A 27809-nucleotide genomic window follows, 5' to 3' on the forward strand; every position below is an offset into this window, starting at 1 on the left:
AGTCAAGTCTGGCCGGGCCTGACTTTGATGGACCTTAGGATGAAAATAGCAGCTGATGTAGGGTTGCAAACAGACCGGATCCAGTATGTGACTTTTATGATTTTTTGTTGTTCCAATCTGATTTGGATTTGACTTTCCTATGTATTTAACTGATCCAAATCCGATCCGTTTGCATCTCTAGCCTGATCCTCGGCCATCTCTGACAGGGTACTCCAAAGCCCGTCAGCTACCCGGCCCAATGTCCATCTTGTTGCTTATTTGATTCGGATCGGATCAATCATGATTCCACCCGTATCCGATCCATTTGCAAAGTGCAGAAATGGGCCCACCATTTATTCTACTGGATGAGTCCAACCCTTGCAGTTTGCATGGGGACAGATCAGGTGATTTGACAAAACACAATTTTTTTCTGGGTTTGAAACCACACCGTCCATCGCTTCATTCATCGTGCAAGCGGTGGGGCCCACAAAGTGCTGATTGTCATCGTCTCTCAATGGTAATTGAAATGATGGACGGTAGAGATTTAAAAATACAAAAATGTGTGTTTGTCAAATAATCACCTGATCTTTCCTCACTCTATAATCTCCGATTTTCTTTGCGTTATAATATAAAATGTCAGAGAGGCGTCTTCTTTTGCTTCTCTGTGCTACGATCAACGATGGCGCTCTTCTCCCGCACCCGCGCGCTCGTGAGCAGGCTCTCCGGCCGTCCGATCGCCGGCCGGAGGTTTGTGTCCGGCGATGCTGCGAAGGGGGCCGGCGGGATCGATCCGAGCGGATACCATTTGAACGACGGCCCTTCCTTCATGCGCGGTACGGTCTTCTGGGAGCCCGGGAAGCCGCTCACCATCGAGGAGTTTCGAATGCCTCGCCCCAAAGCGGGAGAGGTTCTCATCAAAACGAAAGGTAGTGGGTAGCGTCCGTTCTTGCTTTCCTTGACGCTTTACAGCGTTTTAGAGAATACCCATTTTGACAATTCTTTGTAGATTTTTCGAATGGTGGCCGATTTGTTAATAGTGGTTTATGTTTCGAGTTTTGTTTCCTTAATTTTTCCTTTTCCATATTTTTGGTTGTTTTAATTCGGAAGGGAGTGCGAAATGGTGAACATTTTTGCTTCTGTTGTTGTTGTTGTTGTTGTTGCATTTCAGAGGATGCGCATATGACGTTTCTTTAAAAAAATGATTTTTTCAAATGGTACTGGTAATGGTATATCGTATTTTCTCTTTTCCTTTTTTATTACATTCTTTTTATATATATATATTTATTTATATATTAAATTTTCTCTTTGGTTTGCACATCATGATCATCAAATTTGAAGTTAGTTTTCGTTAGCTTAAGAATTTGAGAAGATGGGTTCCTTGATTATATGTTCAATTTGGTCTCTACTTTGTGGTTGATTGTTGAATTATCCATGTTATGAGTGAGTGGACGAATAACAAACAACTTTTTAAGATGCGTGTGTGCGTCGTGTATGTTTGTGTAGATTGTCTGTGTGAGCCCATTGCGATACGTTTGTGTAGTGTAAGCCTATCGCCGTAACGAACCACTGTACGTTATCAAGGTGCAATCGTGGTTTGAGTAGATCTGATATCTAATCCAGAACTGATCTTTGTATCATGCTTAGCACGGTTTATTTACTTCTTTTTGTATTCTAAAATTGATCCCCATATAATGCTTTGAGCTACTTTTAAGTTATGCTTACCTTTATGAAATAAGTCATTGGCCTTTTACCATCCTGAAACATGAATCTTATTACTGGCAATTATTAAGGCCTTTCGGGGTAGTGAATAAGTTACGCTAAATGCGTCATAAAGGTCTGATCTAGCCTTTGCTGGTTTGATCTATCCTAACAGAAGAGTTCACACCAATATGGTATTGTGGTTTAGAGCCATAGTGCAGTCGCAGGTGCTGGTTTCTCGTGATCTTATGTTTCCAATTTCCACCATGTTCTGTTTATATTTATCAAATAATTTCATATGAATTGAGTTCTTTTCCATTACCATGTAATATCTTGCAAATTGACCCAATAATTCTGCCGCATGCTTATTCTACTCATTGGTAGAAGGTAGGGGTGGCCATCGGGCTGGGTGCCCAATGGGTTGCCCTGTACCCAGCCCATTTGAGGTTGGGCCTGGCCCAGCCCAATTGCTTAATTAGGTCCAAAATGGGCCATGCCATGTGAAAAATGCACAGTGCTTGATAGGCCTGGCCCATTAACTATGTTGGGCCTAAAGGGCCCGGCCCGAGCCCGCGCCTGATTATAAGTTTATAACTGGGCTGGTCCAGCTTGATGGCCACCGCTAGTAGGTGTGTCCATGACATGCTAGACTTTGCTGTATTATATTTCTTTCAGCCATGTCAATATGCACCACTGACATTACTCTTTCTTCTTTTCAAATGTTAGATGCCATTGCCTGTTCATGCTGCACGTGAATTCCAAAAACTGTAAAATGCGTTTGGACAACTCATGTAGGTATTCCTCAGAACTAAAAATGATATCTAATTTCAAGTTTGTGTTTGCAGCTTGTGGAGTGTGCCACTCTGATCTGCATGTGATCAAGGGTGAACTTCCTTTTGTGACGCCTTGTGTTGTGGGCCATGAAATAACTGGAGAAATTGTTGAGCATGGAGTACATACAGATGCTGGTATAATAAAAAGGTAAATGGTGTACTTGATATTTTATCGGAGAAACATGGTTTAAGTTGCAGCTCATTTGCAGCAGTAGTAACCAGGAAATGGTTTGTTTTGCAGATTTCCTGTTGGTGCTCATGTGGTTGGAGCATTCATAATGCCTTGTGGTAGTTGTCACTTTTGTGTGAAGGTAGCATCACAGGCCTTGCGTTCTCATAGTATCAGGTGTTCATTTTGTTTTAGTAGTAATTGTACTGTTTGAATATTACCAGGGTCAAGAGGATATATGTGAGACATTCTTTACTTACAACCGATCCAGAGGGACACTATATGATGGTGAAACTCGGCTGTTTCTCCGCAGCAATGGTATCCTTTTTTTCATCTTTTTTTTTTCATGTTGATGGGCAAAGTAAACCATAATTTCTTAACATCTTGGTCATATTTTGAATCCCAAGTGTGACAATTCATCACAAATACCTGTTTTCCAGAGTCTGTTACTGTGTTACATGTATCTGGCTCTCCTACGACAGTTTAACTACATGCATGAAAATACAGCATGGACAGGCTGTAGATAAATAGGTTCCATTTATTCTGGGTTATATGGCTTTTCACTATGCTTCATGTCCAGTATTAAGATGAATATACAGCAAATTCTCTATTTTTTAATCTGACCCTGTAGATGTGATCTAGATGGTTCATCTTGTGGGAATCAGCATTTGGATCGCCAGATTCTGGTGTGTGAGCAGGTTTTTCTGGTGATCCAAAAATTTATGGTGCATAACTATGTCACATGGGTGCGGGGTGTTAGAACATCAGTTTCCTCCTGGGCTGATCTGCAAAAGAGGGAAAGGTGAGAAGAAAAAGGTAGAAAGAAGATGAGACGCTGAGTTGATTTTATTGCACACAGGCTGACAATATTTTTCAATCTGTTATCGTGGCCTGGTTTAATGTATTTAAGCATTAGATATTAGGTTACAACTTAACAAGTTACAATATTACATGCGTGCCCCAGTAAACACGTCAATAGGATTTCCCAGTTTGGGTCTGGGTCAGACCCAAACTGGATCCAGGCCCAAACTGCCAAACTGGGTCCAACATACGACACTTAATACTCTCCCTCAAGTTGTGCATGGTCTTGAACCATGGACAACTTGTTCTTCCAGGAACCAAAATCTGTTTTTCGTCAAACCCTTTGTAAACAAATCCGCCACTTGGTCTTTTGTAGGAATGAAATGAGGTTCAATCTCTTTGTCTTCAACCTTCTGTCGAATGAAATGCTGATCTATCTCAATGTGCTTTGTCTTACTGTGGAAAATAGGATTAAAGGATATGTTAATGGCACTTTGATTGTCACACAATAAAATAGACTTGGAAATCTGTTCTTCCAATTCATTCAACAAATGCCTCGTCCAAGTAGCTTCAGCAGTTGCAGCAGCCATTAATCGATATTCAGCCTCAGTACTTGATCTAGCTACTGCTTTTTGTTTTCTACTGCTCCAAGATACTAGGTTCTCCCCGAGAAAGATGCAATATCCGGAAACCGACCTCCTTTCATCCGGATCTCCTGCACAGTCTGCATCACTGTAGACCATGACATCATGCATGCTTCCTTTTTTTCAACTTTTTTGATACACCAACCCATCTCCAATAGTACCTTTTAAGTATCTCAACACCCTTTTGACTGCATCCATATGCCCTGTTCGTGGCTCATGCATGAACTGCGACACTTGATTGACAGAATAAACAATGTCAGGGCGAGTAAAGGTAAGATATTAAAGCATGCCAACTACACTTCGATATCTTGTAGGATCCGGGTACAAATCTTCATCCTGTGAACTGAGCTTTTGATGTAAGACACTCGGTGTAGACAAAGGCTTGCAGTCTTGCGTACCAAATTTCTTCAATAAATCTAATGTGTATTTATGTTGTGTCAAGGTCAGGTAACCATCGTTCCTGTCTACCTCGACCCCCAAGGAAATAACGCAAATCTCCCAAATCTTTCATCTTAAACCTTTGACTTAATAGTCCTTTTATTTCTTCAATGTGATTCATGGAATTCCCTGTAACTATAATATCATCAACGTATATCAACAACAAGGTGGTTATGCCTTTATCCTTGAAGATGAATAAGGAATGGTCTAAGAGAGATTTAGAGAACCCATGCCTCTGTATTTCTAAGGAGAAACTCTCAAACCACGAGTGTGAGGCCTGCTTCAAACCATATATGGCTCTTTTTAGTTTGCATACATATGTGCTCGGGTCTCCCTCAGTATATCCTGGAGGTTGTTCCATATAAACTTCTTCCTTCAAGTCTCCATGAAGAAACGCATTTTTGACATCTAACTGACTCAATGTCCATCCATGTTTGACGGCTAAAGACAATATAATTCTTATTGTCCCCATTTTGACCACGGGACTGAAAGTCTCATCATAGTTCTGGCCATATTCCTGTGTAAACCCCTTTGCAACAAGTCTTGCTTTATATCGTTCTATAGTGTCATCGGGTCTGTATTTGATTTTATAAACCCACTTGGAATCAACAACATTTCTGTTAGGAGGTCTGGCAACAATTTCCCATGTCTGACATTCATGAAGCGCTTTCACTTCTTCATTCATGGCCTCAATCCATTTGTTTGATTTCACAGCATGATGAAACCCTATAGGTTCATCATGCTTATCAACCTGAGACAGAAAAAGTTGAAGATCCATAGAAAAATTATTGTAGCTGACCCATCTATCAATAGGATGTCTATTCGAACTCCTCAGGTTTCCAACAGGCATATAAGTATCTGATCCAATCTGAGGAGCAGGGGGAGTACCTTTTTCTCTTCGCACATACACATACCCTTTAAATTTGTCAATAGGATGCGATTGTGGGTCTGCCCCTTCTTCAGTGTATGAAGCTCCACCGACCTGATCCCCAGATTGAGGTAAGCATGCTTGGCCTGAGTCAATATTATTTTGGTCAGCCAAGTTTGTTTCTTGAGTACACTGAGGTGAGCAATCACCATAATTATCTGCAAATAATTCTGCATTCATCCACGGATGATAAACTTCTTCTCTGGGAATCCTTTGACTAGTATTAAATGATACATCTTCAAGATTATTCTCGTCAAACACAACATTCTTGGAAATCTTAATACGCTTAGTCATGGGCTCATAGCACTGATAACCTTTATAATCATCAGCATATCCCACAAATCTACACTTGGAAGCCTTTGGTTGGAATTTGTTCCTGAGAGAATCATCAATATGAACATAACAAATGCATCCAAACACCCGAGAGCATTATAATCGGGTTGAATGCCGAAAAGAGAACAGAATGGTGAACTATTTTGCAAAATTGTCATAGGCAGATGATTTATAATATAGACAGTTGAATGGAATGCTTCTGTCCACAAACTAATGGGAAGATTACTATCGTGCATCATGCTCATGGCCGTTTCAACAATATGCCTGTGCTTTCTCTCAGCGACCCCATTTTGTTGTGGCGTGTGTGGACAAGACACTCTACGCTTTATTCCATTACTTTGGAGAAAATCAGTAAAATCCTTCGATGTATACTCACCACCTCCATCACAATGAAAATGCAAAATATTGGTAGAGAAATGGTTTCGAACAAAGGCATGAAAGTTGCGAAATATGGAAAAGGTTTCAGACTTATGCTTCATAAAGAATATCCAAGTATAACGAGAGTAGCTGTCAATAAAGATGAGATAATATCTGTTGTCAGAAGAAGAGCATACGGGCGCAGGACCCCAAACATCTGAATAAACAATTTCAAAGGATCTTGAAGCTCTTTTATTTATAGAATCAAAAGGAAGTACATGTCTCTTACGCATCTGACAACTGGGACACTTTTTATTACTGATCTCAAGGGTTAAGCTTGATTTAGGAATTAATTTGCTTGATACAATTTTCTCAAGAAAAGAATAACTGCAATGACCAAGACGATCATGCCAAAGACTTGCCTTATTACATTTGGAAAGACTAAAAACAGACTCAGGACCTGACTTAGATAACTCAGACTAAAAAGACTTAGACTTCAATAAGGGCTTAAAGACGGGACTGATACGCGCAAATGGATCTTCCTTGAAGATGTACATATTTCCTTTTCGCTCCCCTTCAGCGAATGTCTCCCTCGTTTGAAGATCCTTGACATACACTGAAGAGGGAGTGAATTCAACATAAGAATGTGTATCATCAACAAGTTTAGACATAGAGATGATGTTCTTTTTTATGTTAGGAGCATGAACAACATTTGACAAATTAAGAGATGATCTTGACAAAGGAATGATTGCATTACCAATGTGAGAAATGTGATGGTGAGATCCATCTCCAGTAACAATACTATTTTTACCAAAGTAAGAAACCTAGTTCGAGAGCTTACCAACATCGCCTGTAACATGGGTCGCTGCTCCTAAATCAACATACCATGATCCTTGATCATTCTGTTTCAAGTGTAACCCAGACAGTGCGGCCAGCAAAAGTTGTTTCACCTCCCCATCAGACTTTGTAACATTATCTTCCTTCTTGCTTTCAGTGTTTTGCAATTTGCCTTTATTTTGAGGATTAAACCAATAATTTGCCTTAATATGTCCCTTTTTATTGCACAGGTAACATGTCGGGACAACTCTTTGAGTTTGGTTCTTCGCATTAGAGTTGAACGACATATTGGGTGTGGGAAGCAAACCTGGACCTGCAAATCTGCCACGACCTCTTCCTCCTCTGAAGCCATTTCCTCCACGTCCATGACCAAAAGAGAACCCAGTGGCTAAGACATCTTGGGAGTCAGATTGAGCACTAGAATCTTCAGCGATGCCTTTCAATGACATTTCGTATTGTAGAAGTTTTGCTCGGAGGTCTTCAAATGTGGGAAGCATGGGCAAGCACAATAATGATGTCACCAATACATGATAATCTGGGCCTAAACCATTCAATGTCTGTTGCACTTTATCCTTGTCCGGCACTTCACATCCAATAATGGCTAATTGATCTGCAATGGTCTTCATCTTATTCAAGTAATCCATGATAGATAGACCACCTTTCTTAAGAAGCTGAAATTCTCGCTTGAGGAATAAAACTCTTGCCTCAGATATCTGAGAGTATGTCTGTGTCAACTTGTTCCACAATTCCATTGTTGTGCAGTCGTCGGGGATAGCAACTAGTACTTCCTGATACAAGGTAGAGGTGATGTAGGCAATTAATACCTGATCTTTTCTCATCCAAGAGACATAATCCGGGTTGCGAACAAGGTGAGTAGATGCAGCCTCATGAGCGTCTGTTTCCTCATTTGCAATGAACTCTGGTGGGACTGAAATTGATCCATCTAGATGACCAAAGAGATCTTGGCTCCTGATAAAAGGAACTATTTGCCTCTTCCAAGTCAGGAAATTGGAGTTATTTAATTTTTCAGAAACAAGTTGACTAAGGAAGTTTGATGACAAACCAGACTGGGATGGAAAAGAATCCATGGTTACGAGACACGAGAATATAAAATGGAAAGCACTCTAAGAAAAAAGCAATCAAATGATTACTTAAAACTCAAGATAATGTAACTGTTTAAAATCAGTCCAGAAGAGAACTCGCTATAACAGAACTCGGATCTGTTTTTTTTATCAGATCACGAGAATACTCAAATTATCAACTCAATATTTATGAATCAAGCCAAAGCACAACTAATCAACGTTGTGCATATTCAAGGTATCGGATCACGTGAACAAGGGCCATATCACGTTGATTAACTGAGTTTTCAGATTAATCAACTATGAATATTCAGATAAAGGAATGGGAAAACAGATCCAACAGAAAAAGAAGAAAAGAAAGCACGAGCAACGATTCAAGAGATATTGATTAATCGTATTTTCAGATTAATCAGCAATAAAGGAATGAGAAAACAAATTTTAGAGAAGTAAGAAAGAAGAAATCGTGTTTTCAGATGAAGGAAGAAAGAGGAAATCACGAGTTTCAAGATAGGGTTTCAGATGAAAAACACGACAGTGCTTTCAAGAAAAAAAATGGATGAGAAGAAGAGATCGTGGTTTGAGAGAGAATACGATAACCCAGATTGGGAAGAGGGAAAGTTTCCTGCCTGAAATCAGATGATCTCTAAGGTCATACCTTTTGGAATCAACACCGAGCCCTAGGTCCAACCACGCTCTGATACCATGTTAGAACATCAGTTTCCTCCTGGGCTGATCTGCAAAAGAGGGAAAGGTGAGAAGAAAAAGGTAGAAAGAAGATGAGACGCTGAGTCGATTTTACTGCACACAGGTTGACGATATTTTTCAATCTGTTATCGTGGCCTGGTTTAATGTATTTAAGCATTAGATATTAGGTTACAACTTAACAAGTTACAATATTACATGTGTGCCCCAGTAAACACGTCAATAGGATTTCCCAGTTTGGGTCTGGGTCAGACCCAAACTGGATCCAGGCCCAAACTGCCAACCTGGGTCCAGCATACGACACTTAATACGGGGGTGCGGCACTTTAAAAAAACTTGGGTGCGGGGGTGCGGCAAAAATATAAAAAGTTATATATATATATATATAATTTTTAAGTTTTAACAATTAACAACAGTAACACTAATGAAATAAAAAACAATTATCATAATATCATCAAATCAATTCATCATCATGCATGCAATAAATACATTTCGGCTGCCACTCAGGCCGGCTGCAAGAGACAGAGAGATTGAGAGTGAGAGAAGAGATAGGGATTTGCAAGTTTCACCAAAACCCAGTACTTCAAAGAACAAACCAACGCATGGAAAACCACCTGCAAACCAACAAGATGATTCTTCTGTTGAAAATTCAGGCGAATCTCAAGGTGAAAGAAGCCCTGTTAGGGTCCAAAAGAAGCCTCTTTCCAGTCCAGATAGTAATACAGCTAAACCACCTACTGATACTATGAATTCTGTGAAGATACGGAGACCTTCATCTGTAACATCAGGCAAGTCACAAGGCGCAACCGACGATCCTTCAGAAGCCAATCTAGATAACCCTCACCTGGGACATTTCCTGCTTAAGATGGCAAGGGAATTGATCTCGTCTGGTGACAACCCTCAAAAGGCTTTGGAACTTGCTACAAGGGCTGCAAAATCATTTGAGAAATGTGCAAATGGGAAACCGAGTTTGGATCTGGTTATGAGTTGGTATGTTCTAGCTGCAATCCATTGTAGTTTGGGACAATATGTTAAGGCTATCCCTATTCTTGTGCATTCAATCGAGATCTCAGTCCTGGAAGAAGGCCAAGATCATGCCCTTGATGTTTTTTCTGGGTATATGCAATTGGGGGACACTTTCGCAATGCTAGGTCAACTTGAACAGTCCATTGAGTGCTACACTATGGGTTTTGAGATTCAGAAATGTGTTCTGGGAGGAACCGATCCAAGAGTTGGAGAAACTTGCAGGTACTTGGCTAAAGCCCATATGCAGACTTTGCAATTTGATGAAGCCACAAACTTTGCCAGCAAGCTCTTGACCTCCATAAAGAACGTGGAGTGTCTGCTTCTCTTGAAGAAGCTGCCGACAGGAGGCTCATGGGTCTTATCTGTGATGCAAGGGGAGATTATGAAGCAGCTCTTGAGCATCTGGTCTTGGCCAGCATGGCCATGGTATCTAATGGCCAGGAAAATGAGGTGGCCTCTGTAGATTGCAGCATTGGGGACATCTATTTTTCAATATCTTGGTATGATGAGGCAGTTTTTGCATATCAAAAAGCCATTATTGTTTTCAAATCCACAAAAGGTGAGAACCATCCAGCAGCTGCTTCAGTGTTTGTCCGTCTTGCTAATTGGTATAATAGGACGGGAAGACTCAGAGAATCAAAATCATATTGCGAGAATGCTCTTCGCATCTATAGCAAGCCTATTCCTGGAAGCCCAATGGAAGAAATTGCTAGTGGATTCACTGAGGTGTCGGCTGCCACTTAGGCCGACTGCGAGAGACAAAGAGATTGAGAGTGAGAGAAGAAATAGAGATAGAGACAGAGACAGAGGGATAAGAGAAATGGAGAGATAGAGAGAACGAGTGAGAGTAAGTGAGAGATGGAGAGAGTGAGAGAAGAGAGAGCGATAGTGAGAGAGAAAGAGAGTGAGAGACACGGAAAGACAGAGCGAGTGAGAGAGAGTACCTGAGGAGGAGAGGTCGTCGCCGGCTTCGGCTTCAAGAGGAGAGGAAGGGAGAATTAGGGCAAAATTTTTTTGCCCTAATCCTCCTCTACGCAGTCCATTTCATCGGGCGTATTTTTTTTAAGGTCTAAAAAATGGACAAAAATGACCCTGAGTGCATTGACCGCACCCAGGGTCGGGTTGACCACACCGGGTTCCTCACCCGCGTCGCGTCAACGCGGGTGCAGCACCTGGTTGGCCGAATCCCTGTGACTTAGGTGCATAAATGCTTCAGAATTTATTGATCAGAAAAACATATTTTTCCATAAAAAAAAATAATCCAAGGGTCGGTTGCTAATAAAGAAATTGATGTTCATCAAATATCAGGAAGCATTGATAAGACCCAGAAAACTTTCATATACTTGATTCTGCATGCCTTACTCTTCTAGGTAACAACTACTGAGGGATGAAGATGGATTTCAACCATTGGAACCTAACCCTTCTATGTGATTATGCAGGCCATATAAATGTTTTAGGCAATTTCTATGAAATTGTTGACCTGGCTGCTGCTACAAGCTCTTGCTTACTGTATTTTAATGCCACAATTTTGTATTAAAGATGTTAGCTGGATATAATTCTAATCTTGCATTTGTTCCAATAGATGATGTGATGTTTTGATGTTTCTAATAGAATGTGTAAATTCTCTCTGCCATGCAACACATTTTTTGTTTCTTGTCTACACTTCCTGTCAGAAAACGATGAGGGAGGAGAGAGAGGCTCTGATGGCTGCAGAGGAAAACCCCAATAGGGCCTGCGATTCTTGCATTTCATTAAGTATACACATGTACATAAATTCGGGTACGAAAATACCCATTACATAAAATATTAAAATTACAACATGCCATTAATGAGCATGTGTTTAAATAAAATAAAACGTATTGGGTAGTCGTGAGTGACGACATCTTTTCACCCTCCCTCAAGTTGTACATGGTTTTGAACCATGAACAACTTGCCCTTTAACATAAAAAATTTATCCTTGATAAGTCATTTTGTAAACAAGTCAGCAACTTGATCAGCAGTTTGAACGTATTCTGGTTCAATTTTCTTTTCTTCGACCTTCTGTCTTACAAAATGTTGATCAATTTCAATATGCTTAGCACGACTGTGGTAGATAAGATTGAATGACATGTTGATAGCACTTTGATTGTCACACAAGAGAACGCTTTTAGAAATCGATTCTCCTACTTCTGTAAGCAGGTGTTTGATCCATGTTACTTCGGCTGTAGCAGCTGCCATTGATCTATATTCAGCTTCTGTGCTTGACCTGACTATGGCCTTTTGTTTCTTACTACTCCAGGAGACAAGATTTAAGCCAATGAAAACAAAGTATCCTGAGACTGACCTACGCTCATCTGGATTTCCTGCCCAATCTGCATATGTGTAAGTAAGAAGTTCATGCATGTGATGGCCATGAATACTCTTTTTGTACAGAGGACCATCTCCAATAGTTCCCTTCAAATATCGAAGAATGCGTTTAACAGCTTCTATATGCTCAATATGTGGTTCATGCATGAACTGAGATACCTGATTGACGGAATAGACAATGTCAGGTCGAGTGAAGGTGAGATACTGAAGCATTCCTACTATCCGGCGATATCGTGTAGGGTCTGTTAGAAAGTGAGTTGGAATACATTGGGTTCAATAATGAACCCATACATATGCACGTGAAGTGCAAATATACCCATTAAAGGGAAACAACACAAGCACATAATGTGCTAACCCATAAAACCCATAAAAAGGGAAAAATATGACATAAAGTCATAAGTTGCATATCATTGAAGAAACAATGGACAAGGGGTAAAAACCCCATTACAAATGGAGCATAAGCTCCCTCAAGAAGTAAGAAATACAAAGGGGGAGACCCCTATTTATAACACAAAAAAGGAGCCACCTAGGGGGCTCCCAAAGGAGTCGTTGGGAGTCCCCAACGGTCACATTTGTGACCGTTGGGGGCTCCCCAACGACTCTTTGGGGAGCCACCCAAGGTTGCGCAAACCACGAAAAAGGAAAAAATAAAAAATAAATTTAAAAGGAAAACTACAAACATATTCCCAATAGAATATGCGTAAAATAGTGAAATGTCTAAACTACCCCTATGCCTATAAATAGAAAAATATATATTTTATATATATAATTAGGATAATACATATGCATATATACCATATATGAATATGTATTATGCTTTATATATATAAAATATATATATATATATATATATATATATATTACAAATGTTGAATGATACATTTTAACACCCCCCCTCAAGCTTTGCGTGGGGGAACAAAAAGATTGAAGACGGCAAGAAGGAGAATCTCAAAGCTTCAAGAGCCTTCAGTACGAATGTCATTGTAAATGTCTTCCTCCAATGTCTTTATCGATGAGCACCTTCTATCCAAGGTACTTCTTTTCCTCTTATCTTCAGGATCCTGAGAAAAAACAACAAAAGAACAAGTAAACAATATCTTTGTACTTTACTCAAAAAAGAACATTCCTAACAAGGTGCAAAAATTTATGCATAATAAGATGGTTACTTTAGCATGAACCGAAGAAATTTAGAAAACCAAAAGTTTCTAAATCATACATCATGTTAAAACAAAATGAGCGGAAGCAAAAAATATGTAAAAGTAAATTGCAAGAATGCATAATGCATTCATAAGGTCCACCATTGGACAAATATAACCCCATAATGGGGAATAACAAAATGGTCCACTAAGGGACACCACAATAAGCCTACGAAGATGCATGATATACATAAACATTATTGAATGAGGGCCCAAAAAAGCCATAAAGAGCAAATTAATGATCATGCTTCAAACATGTAATGAAGTGCCAAACAAGAGAAACAAAGTCTCCAAGCATACTTTAGGCAAAATAAACCCAAGAGTTCACAAGGTTTTAAAATCATTTATGAAAGACATACTTAATACACATTTTGCATATAAGGATGGCAAAAAACAATAAGCACTTAATATATAGATTAAATGCTAAGAAATCAACTTGATATGCATATCAAAAATATGATTTGCTTGAAAAACACAAGTCATGAATGAAATTTTGCAAATTTCAACAATAGTTTATCCATTACAAACATCTTCCTCATTAGTCCTCCAAAACCCATAAATCAAGTGTATAAGCTACTAGATCAAGAATATAAAGCCATTAAAGGCCAAAGACACACACAAATGTGTGTAAAAGAACCTCTTGTCTACATATAATAATACTTGAAATAAGTGCATCTACGACAAGAGCAAGAGAATACATGCCAACATGGACTAAAAAGTATCTCTTGTCTACGTAAAAATACACTTAAAACCAAGTATGTTCAGCTACTAGAACAAGAGTAATAAGTCAACCATGGGCTAAAACACAATGCATATCTTGTCTACATAAGATGGCACTTGAAATGAGTGAAATAAGCCAACCATGGGCATACATCTAAGCGACTAGAACAAGGACACAAACGCCAACATAGGCTAAAAATCACACACTATGGTGTGAATCAACGTGCCTTGTCTACATATAAAAACACTCAAGTCAAATGTGTTCAGCTACTAGACCAAGAGAGCAAAAAGCCAACAAAGGGCTAAAAACACACGAAGATGTAATAAAATTCTTGTCTACATATGATGACACTTAGATAATGGGCATAAAAGGAAAAGACTTTTGAGGCAATAAACTTGTAATGAAAATAAACCTCGAATGAAACAATATTCCTTTTTAAAAAAGAATACTCATAATAACATTTTGGAATAGATGCAAGTAAAACGTATCTTCAACAAGATACTACAACCGATAAAATAATATTCTTTAGAACAAATGTGTGAACATACACACCAAGAACACTTGTGAAAAAACACAAGAACACATGTGCACAACGAGCACAACATACGGAATCACAAATGTGCAAATGCACTAATAAGATTCATAAACAAATAAAAGGTTGGGCTATAATCCCAAAACATCTTGATTTTAAAAGTACCTTAAAACATTTAAGGTTTCAAATACCATATGTCCATCACATTTACATAGAAGCATCCATAATATCAATGGCACAAGAGAAAAAATGAGTGACACACTCATAATTAGAGATCAAATAACAAATCATTTTAGAGTCCCAAGGTGCCCATAACTCACCTTAACAACCATCTATAATATGGAAGGTGGACAATCTAAAAATGATACAACACAAGGTGCCCATAACTCACCTCGACAAACATCTCTAATATAACAATACTAAGGCCAAATAAATGATGCATTAAATAACATGTGATGGACAAACATAAATGCCACAAAAGGGCAATAAACACATAAGGAATCATTTTCCAAATAAAATTTTTTTACAAAGAGGACCGATTAACAAATTGAATCAAAGGTCCAATATAATCCATCAAAACAATTTTGCATAACCACGAATTATGCTTAATCTTCAAAAGAAGTCTTGTACATCAAAAAAGGCTTACTATGCAACATAACATGAAATATTAAGCAACATCATGTGTATGAACCGATTTGGAACAAACAAGCCTTAACTATGAAAGACATAAGGTGCAATTAAACGGTGAAGTTGGTGAAGTTCAAAAATAACAAACTTAGGCCAATATAGGCATTCATAAAGATGGTGAATTTCGAAAAACTTATGAAATCTACTATTTCAACTTAAAAATGATAAACAATCATGAAATCTTCATAAAAGAGTATATACTCACAAGAAGATTATAAGGACCGAAAGGCTCCTTAAGGAGAGTTTGAACAAACAAACATATATAACTCCCAAAGAAGGAGAAAACTCCATTAAAGTGGAAGAAATCCCAACAAAATAGATTCATTAACAAAACCTTATGATAAATAAGATTGTACTATGGCTTAAATAAAAAGTAAACATTTATTGAGGAAAAATTTAACACTCTTAAGTTTTATCGAAAAACATGACTTAATAGATTATTACCTATTCCTAATGAAATAAGTACACAATAAACATTAGTGAAGACCATAACTTTTGTAATGAAATATGCGGAAAAGCAAAAGAGTGCATTAAGCACTTACAACATTCACTAATGAACAAACAAAAGGGCAAACACCAAAACCCACAAGAGACAATCACAACATAAAAATATAAATGTTTCTTATTGAAAAGAGAGAGAACTCTCTAAATGTTGAAAACATCCTTAAGAGCGTAAAGATGGAAAGAAAATCACCATATTCCATAAGACCATTTTAAAACTTAATTCAACCGGTATTAAAAAAAAACTTTCTTAATTAAATGTTGCTCATATAAAACGGACACATAATATGGAATTTTTCATATATGCCAAACATTTTTCAAAAAACTATATTTCACAAGCATTTTAATCTTAACATACCTTTCTTTAAAGACTAAATATTCATATAAAGGTATTTTCATAAACAAGGTTAGGTTTAAAATGTAAATTCAAAGTTCCAACGGTCATAAATTTTTACCGACCCATTAAAGCAAGTTTTGAGCAATCATATATCTAATTTTTCGCCAAACAAGTTATCATTTAAAGTTTTTCAAAGAAAAACATACGAAAACGATTCAATGGAGTAGCAAGAAACTCAAAAAAGACATAATGACAAAAATCACACATAAAGAAAAGAACATATTCCATTCTTCATACAATACTCAAAGAAATAGAATGCATACCGAATAACTATAAGAAAGACAATATAGAGAAATGAATACTTCACCATTTTTCTTTAACAAATTCTTGAATACCACGCTTCCCGATGCACCAAAGAGCAACTCGATCTCAACCTTGCTCTGATACCATGTTAGAAAGTGAGTTGGAATACATTGGGTTCAATAATGAACCCATACATATGCACGTGAAGTGCAAATATACCCATTAAAGGGAAACAACACAAGCACATAATGTGCTAACCCATAAAACCCATAAAAAGGGAAAAATATGACATAAAGTCATAAGTTGCATATCATTGAAGAAACAATGGACAAGGGGTAAAAACCCCATTACAAATGGAGCATAAGCTCCCTCAAGAAGTAAGAAATACAAAGGGGGAGACCCTTATTTATAACACAAAAAAGGAGCCACCTAGGGGGCTCCCAAAGGAGTCGTTGGGAGCCCCCAACGGTCACATTTGTGACCGTTGGGGGCTCCCCAACGACTCTTTGGGGAGCCACCCAAGGTTGCGCAAACCACAAAAAAGGAAAAAATAAAAAATAAATTTAAAAGGAAAATTACAAACATATTCCCAATAGAATATGCGTAAAATAGTGAAATGTCTAAACTACCCCTATGCCTATAAATAGAAAAATATATATTTTATATATATAATTAGGATAATACATATGCATATATACCATATATGAATATGTATTATGCTTTATATATATAAAATATATATATATATTACAAATGTTGAATGATACATTTTAACAGGGTCCTCATACAAATCTCCATCTTGGGAACTGAGTTTCTGATGAAGTACACTGGGTGTGCTTAGAGGCTTGCAATCGGTCATACCTGCCTTGCTAAGAACATCAACGGTATACTTATGTTGAGTAAGTGTCATGCCTTCAGGAGTCCTTTCAACTTCTACTCCAAGAAAGTATCACAACTTACCAAGATCCTTCATCTTGAATCTATAGTTCAGAAGTTGTTTAACCTGTTCAATATATTCGTTAGAGTTACCTGTAATGATAATGTCATCAACATATATCAATAACAGGGTAACTATATCTTTGCATTTGAATATGAAAAGAGACTGGTCAAGAAGAGACCGACTAAAGCCATATTTTTTCACTTCAAGTAAAAAACTATCAAACCAAGATCGAGATGCCTGCTTCAAACCATATATAGCTCTTTTTAACCTGCACACATATTCTTTAGAGTTCCCTTCTGCATACCCAGTGGGCTGCTCCATGTATACTTCCTCCTTTAGAGTTCTATGTAGAAACGCATTTTTCACATCTAGTTAGCTGAGAGTCCACTGATGCTAAACAACCAATAATAGTATGATGCGGATAGTGCCCATTTTCATGACTGGACTGAAGGTCTCATCATAGTCTTGTCCTTGCTTTTGTGTGAAGCCTTTGGCAACCAGCCTAGCTTTGTATCGCTCGATAGTGTCATCTGGCTTATACTTTATCTTATACACACACTTTGACCCAACCACATTTCGATTGTGTGGTCTGGGAACAATATCTCAAGTGCCACATTCATGAAGAGCATCCATTTCATTTCATTAATAAAAGAGCTTCAAGACCTTTTGAAATTATATGTTCTGATGTTTGGGGTCTGGCTCCAGTTCCTTCAACGTCTGGTACTAGATATTATCTCATTTTTGTTGACAGAAAATTTTGCAGAATACGTTGGCTTAGATGGCTTAGAGATTCAAGAAAAAGAAGAGTAAGAAAAATACCTTGGAACCGCAGACCTTGGAGAGGATCACTGCTCTGATACCATGTCAGAAAACGATGAGGGGGGAGAGAGAGGCTCTGATGGCTGCAGAGGAAAACCCCAATAGGGCCTGCGATTCTTGTATTTCATTAAGTATACACATGTACAGAAATTAGGGCACAAAAATACCCATTACATAAAATATTAAAATTACAACATGCCATTAATGAGCATGTGTTTAAATAAAATAAAATGTATTCAGTCTGGACCAGTCGTGAATGACGACGTCTTTTCACTTCCAACAGTTTGTTTACCATAAGCTCTGCATATCTAGTTTCTTATGCTGCCATTTTGGTTCTGTTTCTTCCTGTGATCACTTTGGTGAAGTTTTATTGTATTATGCAGGAAAACCAGTGTACATGTACAGTATGGGTGGACTTGCAGAATACTGTGTAGTTCCTGCTAATGCATTAGCAGTTCTCCCAGATTCATTGCCATATACAGAATCAGCCATTCTAGGATGTGCTGTCTTTACAGCCTATGGCGCTATGCGACATGCAGCTGATATGCGTGCAGGGGATGCTGTTGCTATCATTGGTATTGGTGGAGTTGGAACAAGGTGAAGAACATTTAATTTTAACTGCTGTTAGCTGAGACTTGGGGGCATGATACATGTTATAGGCCTCTTATTTTGGTAACTGCTGTGTTATCACCTGTCTGAACATGGAATTGCATGACCAGTCTCACAACCATAATTCCTGATACACCAGGTTCATAGTATTCATCCGTTGAAACTTGAAACCACCAAACTTGAGATGCCTAAGATACATGTTTCTGTTTTGAACTCATGATCAAGATGTTACAGATTGTGAGCCTTAAATGATCCAAATTAGATACTTCTTTTTCCCTTTCATAGCCAAGAGAACCAGTTCCTTGATCCATTCTTTGGATGAACTCTTCTAGTTGATGATGGACATTGCAGATAAGGGCATTAATGCTACCATCACAGGAATTTCGTGGATGCAGCATCTATTAGCAGGTCTTGGATTGGAAATTTTTTTGTCCATTCTATACTGCAACAACCAAGAGGCTAACCTCCAGTTCCGCAAAACCCATTTGATGTGGATGCATTGAACTTGTTGAAGCCTACTTAAGGTTACTGATATTTTTACAAGAAGCTTCTAAACAAATGTCATGAGTAGCTTAAAAGCAAGCTATCCTCAAGTGTATCCATGCACAACTTTGGGTGGTGCAGGATAACTTCTATGTTGTACATAAGTTGACCTTGATTGGTAAAATTTTCTAGCCATGGTGGCATAGGTGGAATGGCAAATGGTGCTTTTTATTCTATTAAAACTGTGTCATGTGGATACGGCTGCAGATATGGGGATATGGCCATTTTTTGTAATGATTCCAATATAACTAAGCATACAAGGGGATACATAATGGGAGGCAAAATGGAGTATCCATGTAACATTAAATTAAAAAGGAAGACGGAGCTGACAAGTTGTATGGCACTGCAATTTGCGGAATAAATAATTATGGATGAGGCTATGAACAGTTCTTGTTGTAGATTACTGCAGTTTTAAGTCACCTGAATATTGGTGGTAACGGCAATGGGTAGCTCCTACGAGGAGTACATTTTGCTTCCATAATTTGGGGAACAATGTTGTAGCCAATAGGACTCATAAAGCCAACCCATGTAATTCGAACAAGACAATGATGATGATGAATTTGGGGAACAATCTTAAATGATACTATACTATTAGGCGATGTGTAGCATGTCCGAGTTAAATCATGCCATAATTGTTGGAATGATAGATAGGGGGATGTTAACCTGTAACCCTCTATACTTGGCTTTAGAAGAAACAAAGAGAAGTCTTTGCATATACATTTTGGTTTTGGTTAATATCATATGATGCTGCACTAATTTATACCTGCAACCAGTCCCTGTATTTCAAAGTCCTTGTGTGAAATACTGCTTAAAATTTTCCATCATATTTCACAGAAGCAAAATGAATTTCTTCTGAGAAAGATGTTTCAATTTATTTGTTTGTATGATTTGACTTGATTGTTGTCTCAGTTGTTTGCAGATTGCAAGGGCCTTTGGGGCTATTGAGATTATTGCCGTTGATGTTCAGGATGATAAACTGCAAAATGCAAAGAAGCTTGGGGCAACTCACACTGTTAATGCAGTGAAGGAAAATGTTGCTGAAAAGATAAAGGTATTCCGCTAGACTCTCAATAATGTTTACAAGAAATAATAATTATTTTACTTTGATATCTACATAAGGCCAATGGTTCTGGGCTCATTAATTATATGGTTATTGAGACATAAAATTCTAGTGGTTCAGTTATACCAATTTATCAGCATTAGGAATAGGTGTTGCAATAACTGGTCAATAAAATGCTGCTGTTCTAATTTGGGAGTTATGTTGGATAAGATGAATGTTTTGAGACCAATATACACCATGTTCTATGACTTAAAGCACACTGACGACTGTCTTTAGTGTTTGAAATTGATAACCACGGTTCTCATAGCTATGCAAAGAAGTCATGTATGTAATTCAATGTTCAAAAGTGAACTCCATGCAACATGGACCAAGAAAAAATCTATGGCACCCATTGCCGCCACCACCATGATAACAGATACTGATTAAGACAGTATGGTTAGACCAGCCCTTCTGTATGCCACACCACTCTGCACAGCTGCCTTGATGCTCTTGCTACTCTGCGGGTAGGCCCTTCCAACTAAATTTGAAGTGGAAAATGGACTCCAATCTCTGAAACCAGGTAAGTTGAAAGTTTAGCAGCAAATAATTTGTGAAGAACAGATGACAACAAGGGACAGTTTCACAGGAAATAGAAGTTCCTTTCTGTGTCTATAACATACAGGTACAGGTGCAAATGCATCTCTCTCTACTCTACTGTAATGTACTTTAGCCAAAACTCATAAAACCAAATCTGACCCATCGATGCATTCACCATGCTTCATTTATCAGGGGTAGCATTTTGGATCGAACAGTTTAATATGAAAATGTGATTTTTTCAGTGCATTGAACTGTGAGTTTTTTGAATTTCCTAAAAGGCCTCCATGAATAACATGATTAGATGGTCCAAAAAACCTTTTTTTTTATGATGAGGAATCTGTCCGGGAACAGGGATCGCTTATGGGGCCCCCTTTTCCCAGACCGTAAACCCTGGGTGAGTGCCTAGTGTAATGAAGTATGCGAAAATATAGAGAATGCTTGATGCATTCACAATGTCCTACAATGGACAAATAAAAGAGAGAGAAATAAGAGAAAGGTCCACTATGGGACAATACAAATAAGCCTTAAAGAAGGCAACAATAAAAATAACAAATGCCCTTACTGAAGAGGAGCTCAAAAGCTTTAAGAATACAAGGGGAGAGACCCATATTTATACACAAGGCAAAAAGGAAAAGCCATTGGGGGCTCCCCATAGAGTCGTTGGGAGCCCCCAATGGTCATAAATATGACTGTTGTGGGTCCCAACGATCTTATGTGGAACCCCCCAATGTGAAACAAAAAAAGTTTTTAAGAAAAAGAAAAACAAAAAGAAAAAATGAAAAACAAAAAAGGATATTTAAACAAATAGTTGTTTCTATAAACAACTATGTGAAATAACGAAAATACTCTTATCGGGTATTTCACACACACACACACACACACATATATATATATACACACACACCCTCAAACTTTACGGGGAGATGACCGAAAGTTTGCTAGGTAGGAAAATAAAACGGGGAGCAAGAAGAGTTTTAGTGAAGAAGTCTGTCAGTTGATATTCTGATGTGACATATGGCAAGTTAACTGTTCCTCTCAGATACTCATCACGAACATAGTGACAGTCCATCTTAATGTGTTTGGTACGTTCATGGAAGGTGTGATTGCTGGTAATATAAATTGCAATTTTGTTGTTGCAACACAGCTTCGAAGGTCTAGAGATGTTTACACCCATATTATTGAGAAGACTTCGTATCCATACGAGTTTTATTGTGGTAGTTGTCATAGCCCTGTATTCAGCTTCAATAGAGGACGACGAGACCTTTTGTTGCTTCTTACATCTCCAGGCAATTAAGGAATTGCTTAAGAAGACACAAAAAGTAATTGAGATTCTATCATTAGGGTTACCTCCCCAATCAGCATCAATATAAGCAAGTAAATTTAATGAAGATGATGAAGATATAAATAGCCCTTTAGTGATGATATTTTTGATGTATCTGACGATTCGTAAAATAACACTCATATGCACGGTTGTAGGAGCATGCTGAAACTGGTTAACAGAGTGAACAACATGCGCAATATCTGGTCTGGTAATAGACAGATACATGAGAGAACGAATGAGCTGCCTGTAGGGTGTGAGATCTTCTAAGAGAACCCCATCCTCCAGTCTTAATTTAGCATTGATCATTTTAGGAGTCTCCACCTTCTTGTCATCTGAAATCCCAGATTTAGTACATATATTTGTAGCAAGTTTTATTTGATAAAGTATATATCCCCATAGAGAATATGCAAATTCAATTCCTAAGAAGTATCTTAAGAATCCTAAGTCAGACATATCAAAGTTACTTTTTAACATATGTTTAATATTGCAAATACCAACTTGATCATTTCTTGTAATAATCATATCATTAACATAAAGTAAAAGAACAACAATACTAGATCCTGCATTTTTTACAAAGAGAGCAGTGTTAGTATAGCATGAGCGAAAACCCAAATTAAGCATGACATTACTGAATCTATCATACCAAGCTTTGGGAGTTTGCTTAAGACCATATAATGCTTTTAAAAGTTTAAGAGTTTGACCATGTCCAATATTAAACCACGACGGGGGATCCATATAAACATCTTTGTTTAGTTTTCTATTAAGAAAAATATTTTTAACATCTAATTGATATATAGGTCATTTATTAGTTGATGCTACTGCTATTAAGGTTCTAACACTAGTCATTCTTGCTAAAGGGGTAAAGGTTTTCTCATAATTAATACCATATTCTTGTGAATATCCTTTAGCAACTAGTTTTGTTTTGTATCGTTCTAAAGATCCATAACTCTTAGTCTTAACTTTAAAAACCCACTGGCATCCAATAGGTTTTTTGTCTAGAGAAATTGTAACTATTTCCCAAGTGTTAGCCTTTTTTAGAGCATCTAGTTTAATTTTCATGGCTTCAATCCAAGGAGGTATATTTTTTGCTTGATGATAATGTGCAGGCTCATGATATGAATGCAAAGTTATTAGATAAGCCCTATACTTCGGTGTAAGCGATTCATATGACACAAACCTATTTGGTAGAATGGATTCTCTAGAAGATCGTCTAAGGGAGGTTTCTTCTATAGATTCATTATTTTGAGAATATTTTTCTAGAGCACTAATAGGTTTATCATGTTCACACTGGGTATAAACATGGAGATTTTTATCAATGATGCCATCACTACTTGGTGATGTTTCAATATTAGATACTTCATGATGTTTATCATCTATAATTTCAAAATGATTCTAAAAATCATAATACATATCTTCCACTGGGGAAAGATCATTAAAGAACATATAGTCAATTTCATCTTTCTTATCAAGTTTTTCAAAACCATTTTCATCTTCTAAGAAGGTCACATCTTTTGAAACATAAAGTTTATTATTTTTGTAATCAAAACATCTATATCCTTTTTTATTTTCACCATATCCGAGAAAAACACATTCAATCACCTTTATAGACAAATTATCTCTTTTATGCAAGAGGACAAAGCACTTGCAACAAAAAATACGAAGGCGATTAAAATCAGGTGTAAATTTAAAAAGTTTTTCATAAGGAGAGATATTTTTCAAATTCGATGATGGCATACAATTTAATAAATATGTGGAAGCTAAAATAACTTTGGCCAAAAAATTATTAGGAATATTTTTGGAAATAAGCAAAGTTCTAGCGGTTTTTATGATATGTCTATGTTTTTTTTCGTTAGTCTGTTTTGTTGAGGAGCTCTAGGACATGATCTTTGATGACAAATTCTATTTTGCTTTAAGTAATCTTGAAAATCATTGAATAGGTATTCTCCACCTGAATCGGATCTAAGAATGAATATGCTACTTTGAAATTTGTTTTGAACTTTCATGCAAAATTCTTTAAAAAAAGAAAAAACTTTCGATTTAAGATTAAGGAAATAAATCCACACATGTCTAGTAAAGTAATCAATGAATATTACGTAATATGAATAACCACCTTTAGATATAACCGGAGATGGACCCCAACATCTGAGTGCACCAATTCAAAAGGTCTTGTTGAGATAAAAGTTCTAGTTGAAAATGGAATAGATTTCATTTTTCCCAAAATACAATCTTTGCAATTTATATTTTTTTCTTTATAAAATTTGTTTTCAAAAGAAAAAATATACATTTTAGAGTAACTTGGATGTACAAGTCTTTTATGACAAGTTTCAATACTTTTATCTTGAGCATAAGTACAAAAAAAGTTTGTAGGAAGAGTCAAATGATCCATACAGTAGAGGTCTCCCTTCTTATGGTTTTGCCCAATCCGCTTCTCGGACTGGAGATCTTGCACAAAGCAACCCTCAGATAAGAAGGATATTTCACATCCATGGTCGGCAATTTCGGAGACCGAAAAAAAAATTAGGTTTAATTTTGGAACTACTCTTACTTTTGGAATAAAAAAGTTTTGAGAATTTTTATAATCTAGTGTTCTTGTACTTTTTATTTTTAAAAAGGTTCCATCGGCCGTAGAGACATGAGACATTTTTGAATTGGTGCATACATTGGTTAAAGCATTTTCATGAGGGGTCATATGAAAAGATGCTCTAGAATCAAGAATCCAAGAATACGTACCGGGTGGTGATGTAGAGGCAATGGCGACACCCGATGTAGAGGAGGTAGACTTGAGTATTTGTTGAATAGCCATGGATATTTGTCCAAGTGTTTCTTTGAGATCCCCGCTCTTGCCTTCATCTTCCTTTTTAGTGATTGATTCTTCAACGAAAGTCACCTTAGGCTTGAAAGTTCCACTTAATTTTGAGCAAGCGGGTTTAATATGACCCGGCTCATAGCAATAATGACACACAATCATCTTTCTACCTCCATTATAGTTTTTTTGTTTTACAAAATGTGACGGTTTGTATGTTTTAACATTGTTGCCGAGTTTAGACACGACAAGAACTTCATCTACACTTTTACTCATGCTAAGCCTTGTTTCTTGAGTAATTTCGGCAATGACATCTTCCAAAAGAGAAAGAGTGGATATATGAATAAGGATCTTATTTGTTCAAATTCGGGTCTAAGCCTAAATAAAAATTGACACAATCTTTCTTGTTCCATTTGTTTTTTGTCGTTCAACATCCTTCGTAGCCACCCACTTAGGCTCCAAAAGAGCCAATTTATCCCATAAAAGATTTAGAGCACTATAATAGTCTTGAATGCTCAAATCCCTTTGCTTAGTGGTTCTTACTTTTTCTTGCAAGAAGTAGGCTCTTGCAAGGTCTTTTTAGTTTTACATGCCCTTCATAAAAAACCTAGTCTCATTGGCTCTACTAAATTTAGAATATTTGCAGATACCTTGAGCTCTATATTATTCATGAACCATGCAAGAATCTTTGCATGATTGCTCTCCCAATCCTTCACCTTTCTTTAGTTTTCTTCAATGGCCTTGAGGCGAGCATCTCCCTCAAGAGCCTTCTCTTGACTTCCTTCCATCTTGATGAGCTTTAATTGAGGTTCCGAAATAGAACCCATTACATAACCCCAAAGTTTTTTTCCTTTGAAGTTATTCTTCATTACGGATGCCCACATCGTGTAGTTCTTTCCATTTAGCTTGAACGATAGGTTGATCTTTGATTCTATTGTGGATGAGATATAAATGGAAGATGAAAGAGAGATGTCAGGACTTTAGCTTTAAGAATCGTATGAATACCATGTCATGAAGTATGCGAAAATATAGAGAATGCTTAATGCATTCACAATGTCCTACAATGGACAAATACAGGAAAGAGAAATAAGAGAGAGAGAGGTCCACTATAGGACAATACAAACAAGCCTTAAAGAAGGCAACAATAAAAATAACAAATGCTCTTATTGAAGAGGAGCTCAAAAGCTTTAAGAATACAAGGGGAGAGACCCATATTTATACACAAGGAAAAGGCAAAAAGGAGAAGCCATTGGGAGCTCCCCATAGAGACCGTTGGGGGTCCCAACGATCTTATGTGGGACCCCCCAATGTGAAACAAAAAAAAAGGTTTTTAAGAAAAAGAAAAATAGAAGATGAAAAACAAAAAAGGATATTTAAAGTTTTAAACAAATAGTTGTTTCTATAAACAACTATGTGAAATGACAAAAATACTTCTATCGGGTATTTCACATATATATATATATATATATATATGTGTGTGTGTGTGTGTGTGTACATATATTTTAACACCTAACCCGCAAAGGGCACCCACCAGGCAAGCTGCTGTTATGATCAAAATACATTTTTTTACTAAATAAACCGTGTAAATCATATCTATAGGTGTTGATCCACAAAAAAGATCAAGAAAGTATTGAAATAATTTTTAGACGTTCATACATGTGGATTGTCTTGCAACCTTAAACCATCTTTCTGCAAAGTGCTTTTTGTGGTTTTATTAGCTGCATGCTTTTTTGTCGAGAGTAGATCAGGTGATCTGCCGAATCACTTTAAGAAAAGTGATTTGGCATCCTCACCATCCACAAACTGCATAAAGACCGTGGGGTCATCGTGGAATGAAGCAATGGACGGTGAAGATGTCAAATCACTTTCTTAAAGTGATTTGACAGATCATCTGATCTGCTCTCTTTTGTCTTACAGTTTTTCCTTCTACTGATCTTGGGCATATTTCTGGTGCCCAACTTTTTTCAGGAAATAACTGGAGGGATGGGTGTGGATATTGCTGTTGAAGCATTGGGAAAACCGGTGACATTCAATCAAACTGTGCAAAGTGTAAGGGATGGGGGAAAAGCTGTAATGATCGGACTTGCTGCAGCTGGATCAATTGGGGAGGTAGATATAAATCGCCTTGTGCGTCGACAGGTAAGAGCTAATCTCTATAAGCTTATGGAGCAATGTGTTTACTGATACGCGAGGGCTTACGCTTCCATGCAATGGGGTTTATGAATTACTTTGGAACGCGTGCTCATGCATACACATGCATGTGTCTGCCTGTGCATGCGTAAGTGCTTGTGTGTGTGCTGAGTTTGAAACTAACTGCTGCTTTTTGAAGCAGATCAAGATTGTTGGTTCATATGGTGCCAAGGCAAGACAAGATCTTCCAAAGCTGGTTAAACTTGCTGAAACTGGGATTTTCAATCTAGAAGCTGCAGTCTCAAAGAAGTGCAAATTTGAGGAAGCTGCAGCTGCGTATGATGACCTCAGCAGTGGAAAGATCATAGGCAGGGCTGTTGTTGAGATAATGTAGTTCCACGAATGCTATTTAGTTTAGGTTTTTATTATCTGAAATAAGGTATTTTTGATCGTCTTGGAAAAGGAACTCTTCTTGAATCCTTCTTTACTAGCCAAAAATTATCTTCCTTCAGCTGCCCCAATTGTTTGCAACTACTTGGATTTAAACAGAAAAACAAGGTTA

The 27809-nt window shown here is 37.5% G+C and overlaps 1 protein-coding gene and 1 pseudogene across 1 annotated transcript; both read left to right on the forward strand.

The window, feature by feature from the left end:
• The first annotated feature begins 653 nt into the window (after positions 1 to 653).
• LOC149817303 (GroES-like zinc-binding alcohol dehydrogenase family protein) lies at positions 654 to 27701 on the forward strand. The gene is made up of 8 exons (XM_089987751.1): positions 654 to 905; positions 2523 to 2658; positions 2752 to 2821; positions 2904 to 2997; positions 18589 to 18802; positions 20267 to 20408; positions 27086 to 27256; positions 27450 to 27701. Exons 1-8 carry the CDS (start codon positions 659 to 661, stop codon positions 27639 to 27641), a joined length of 1266 nt encoding a protein of 421 aa, XP_089843877.1. The 5' UTR covers positions 654 to 658; the 3' UTR covers positions 27642 to 27701.
• On the forward strand, positions 9270 to 10567 carry LOC149817304 (protein KINESIN LIGHT CHAIN-RELATED 1 pseudogene; annotated as a pseudogene).
• Positions 27702 to 27809: the final 108 nt, after the last annotated feature.

This window comes from Nuphar pumila, chromosome 14, assembly GCF_984573655.1.
Source record: "Nuphar pumila chromosome 14, dmNupPumi1.hap1.1, whole genome shotgun sequence".
Taxonomy (NCBI): Eukaryota; Viridiplantae; Streptophyta; class Magnoliopsida; order Nymphaeales; family Nymphaeaceae; genus Nuphar; species Nuphar pumila.

Excerpts from the sequence above, each read along its gene's own strand:
- LOC149817303 (XM_089987751.1), top strand. The coding sequence starts at position 659 with ATGGCGCTCTTCTCCCGCACCCGCGCGCTCGTGAGCAGGCTCTCCGGC. Across the intron at positions 2,998-18,588 it reads GCTGTTTCTCCGCAGCAATG|GAAAACCAGTGTACATGTAC; the intron begins GTATCCTTTTTT and ends TGTATTATGCAG. Across the intron at positions 27,257-27,449 it reads ATCGCCTTGTGCGTCGACAG|ATCAAGATTGTTGGTTCATA; the intron begins GTAAGAGCTAAT and ends TTTTTGAAGCAG.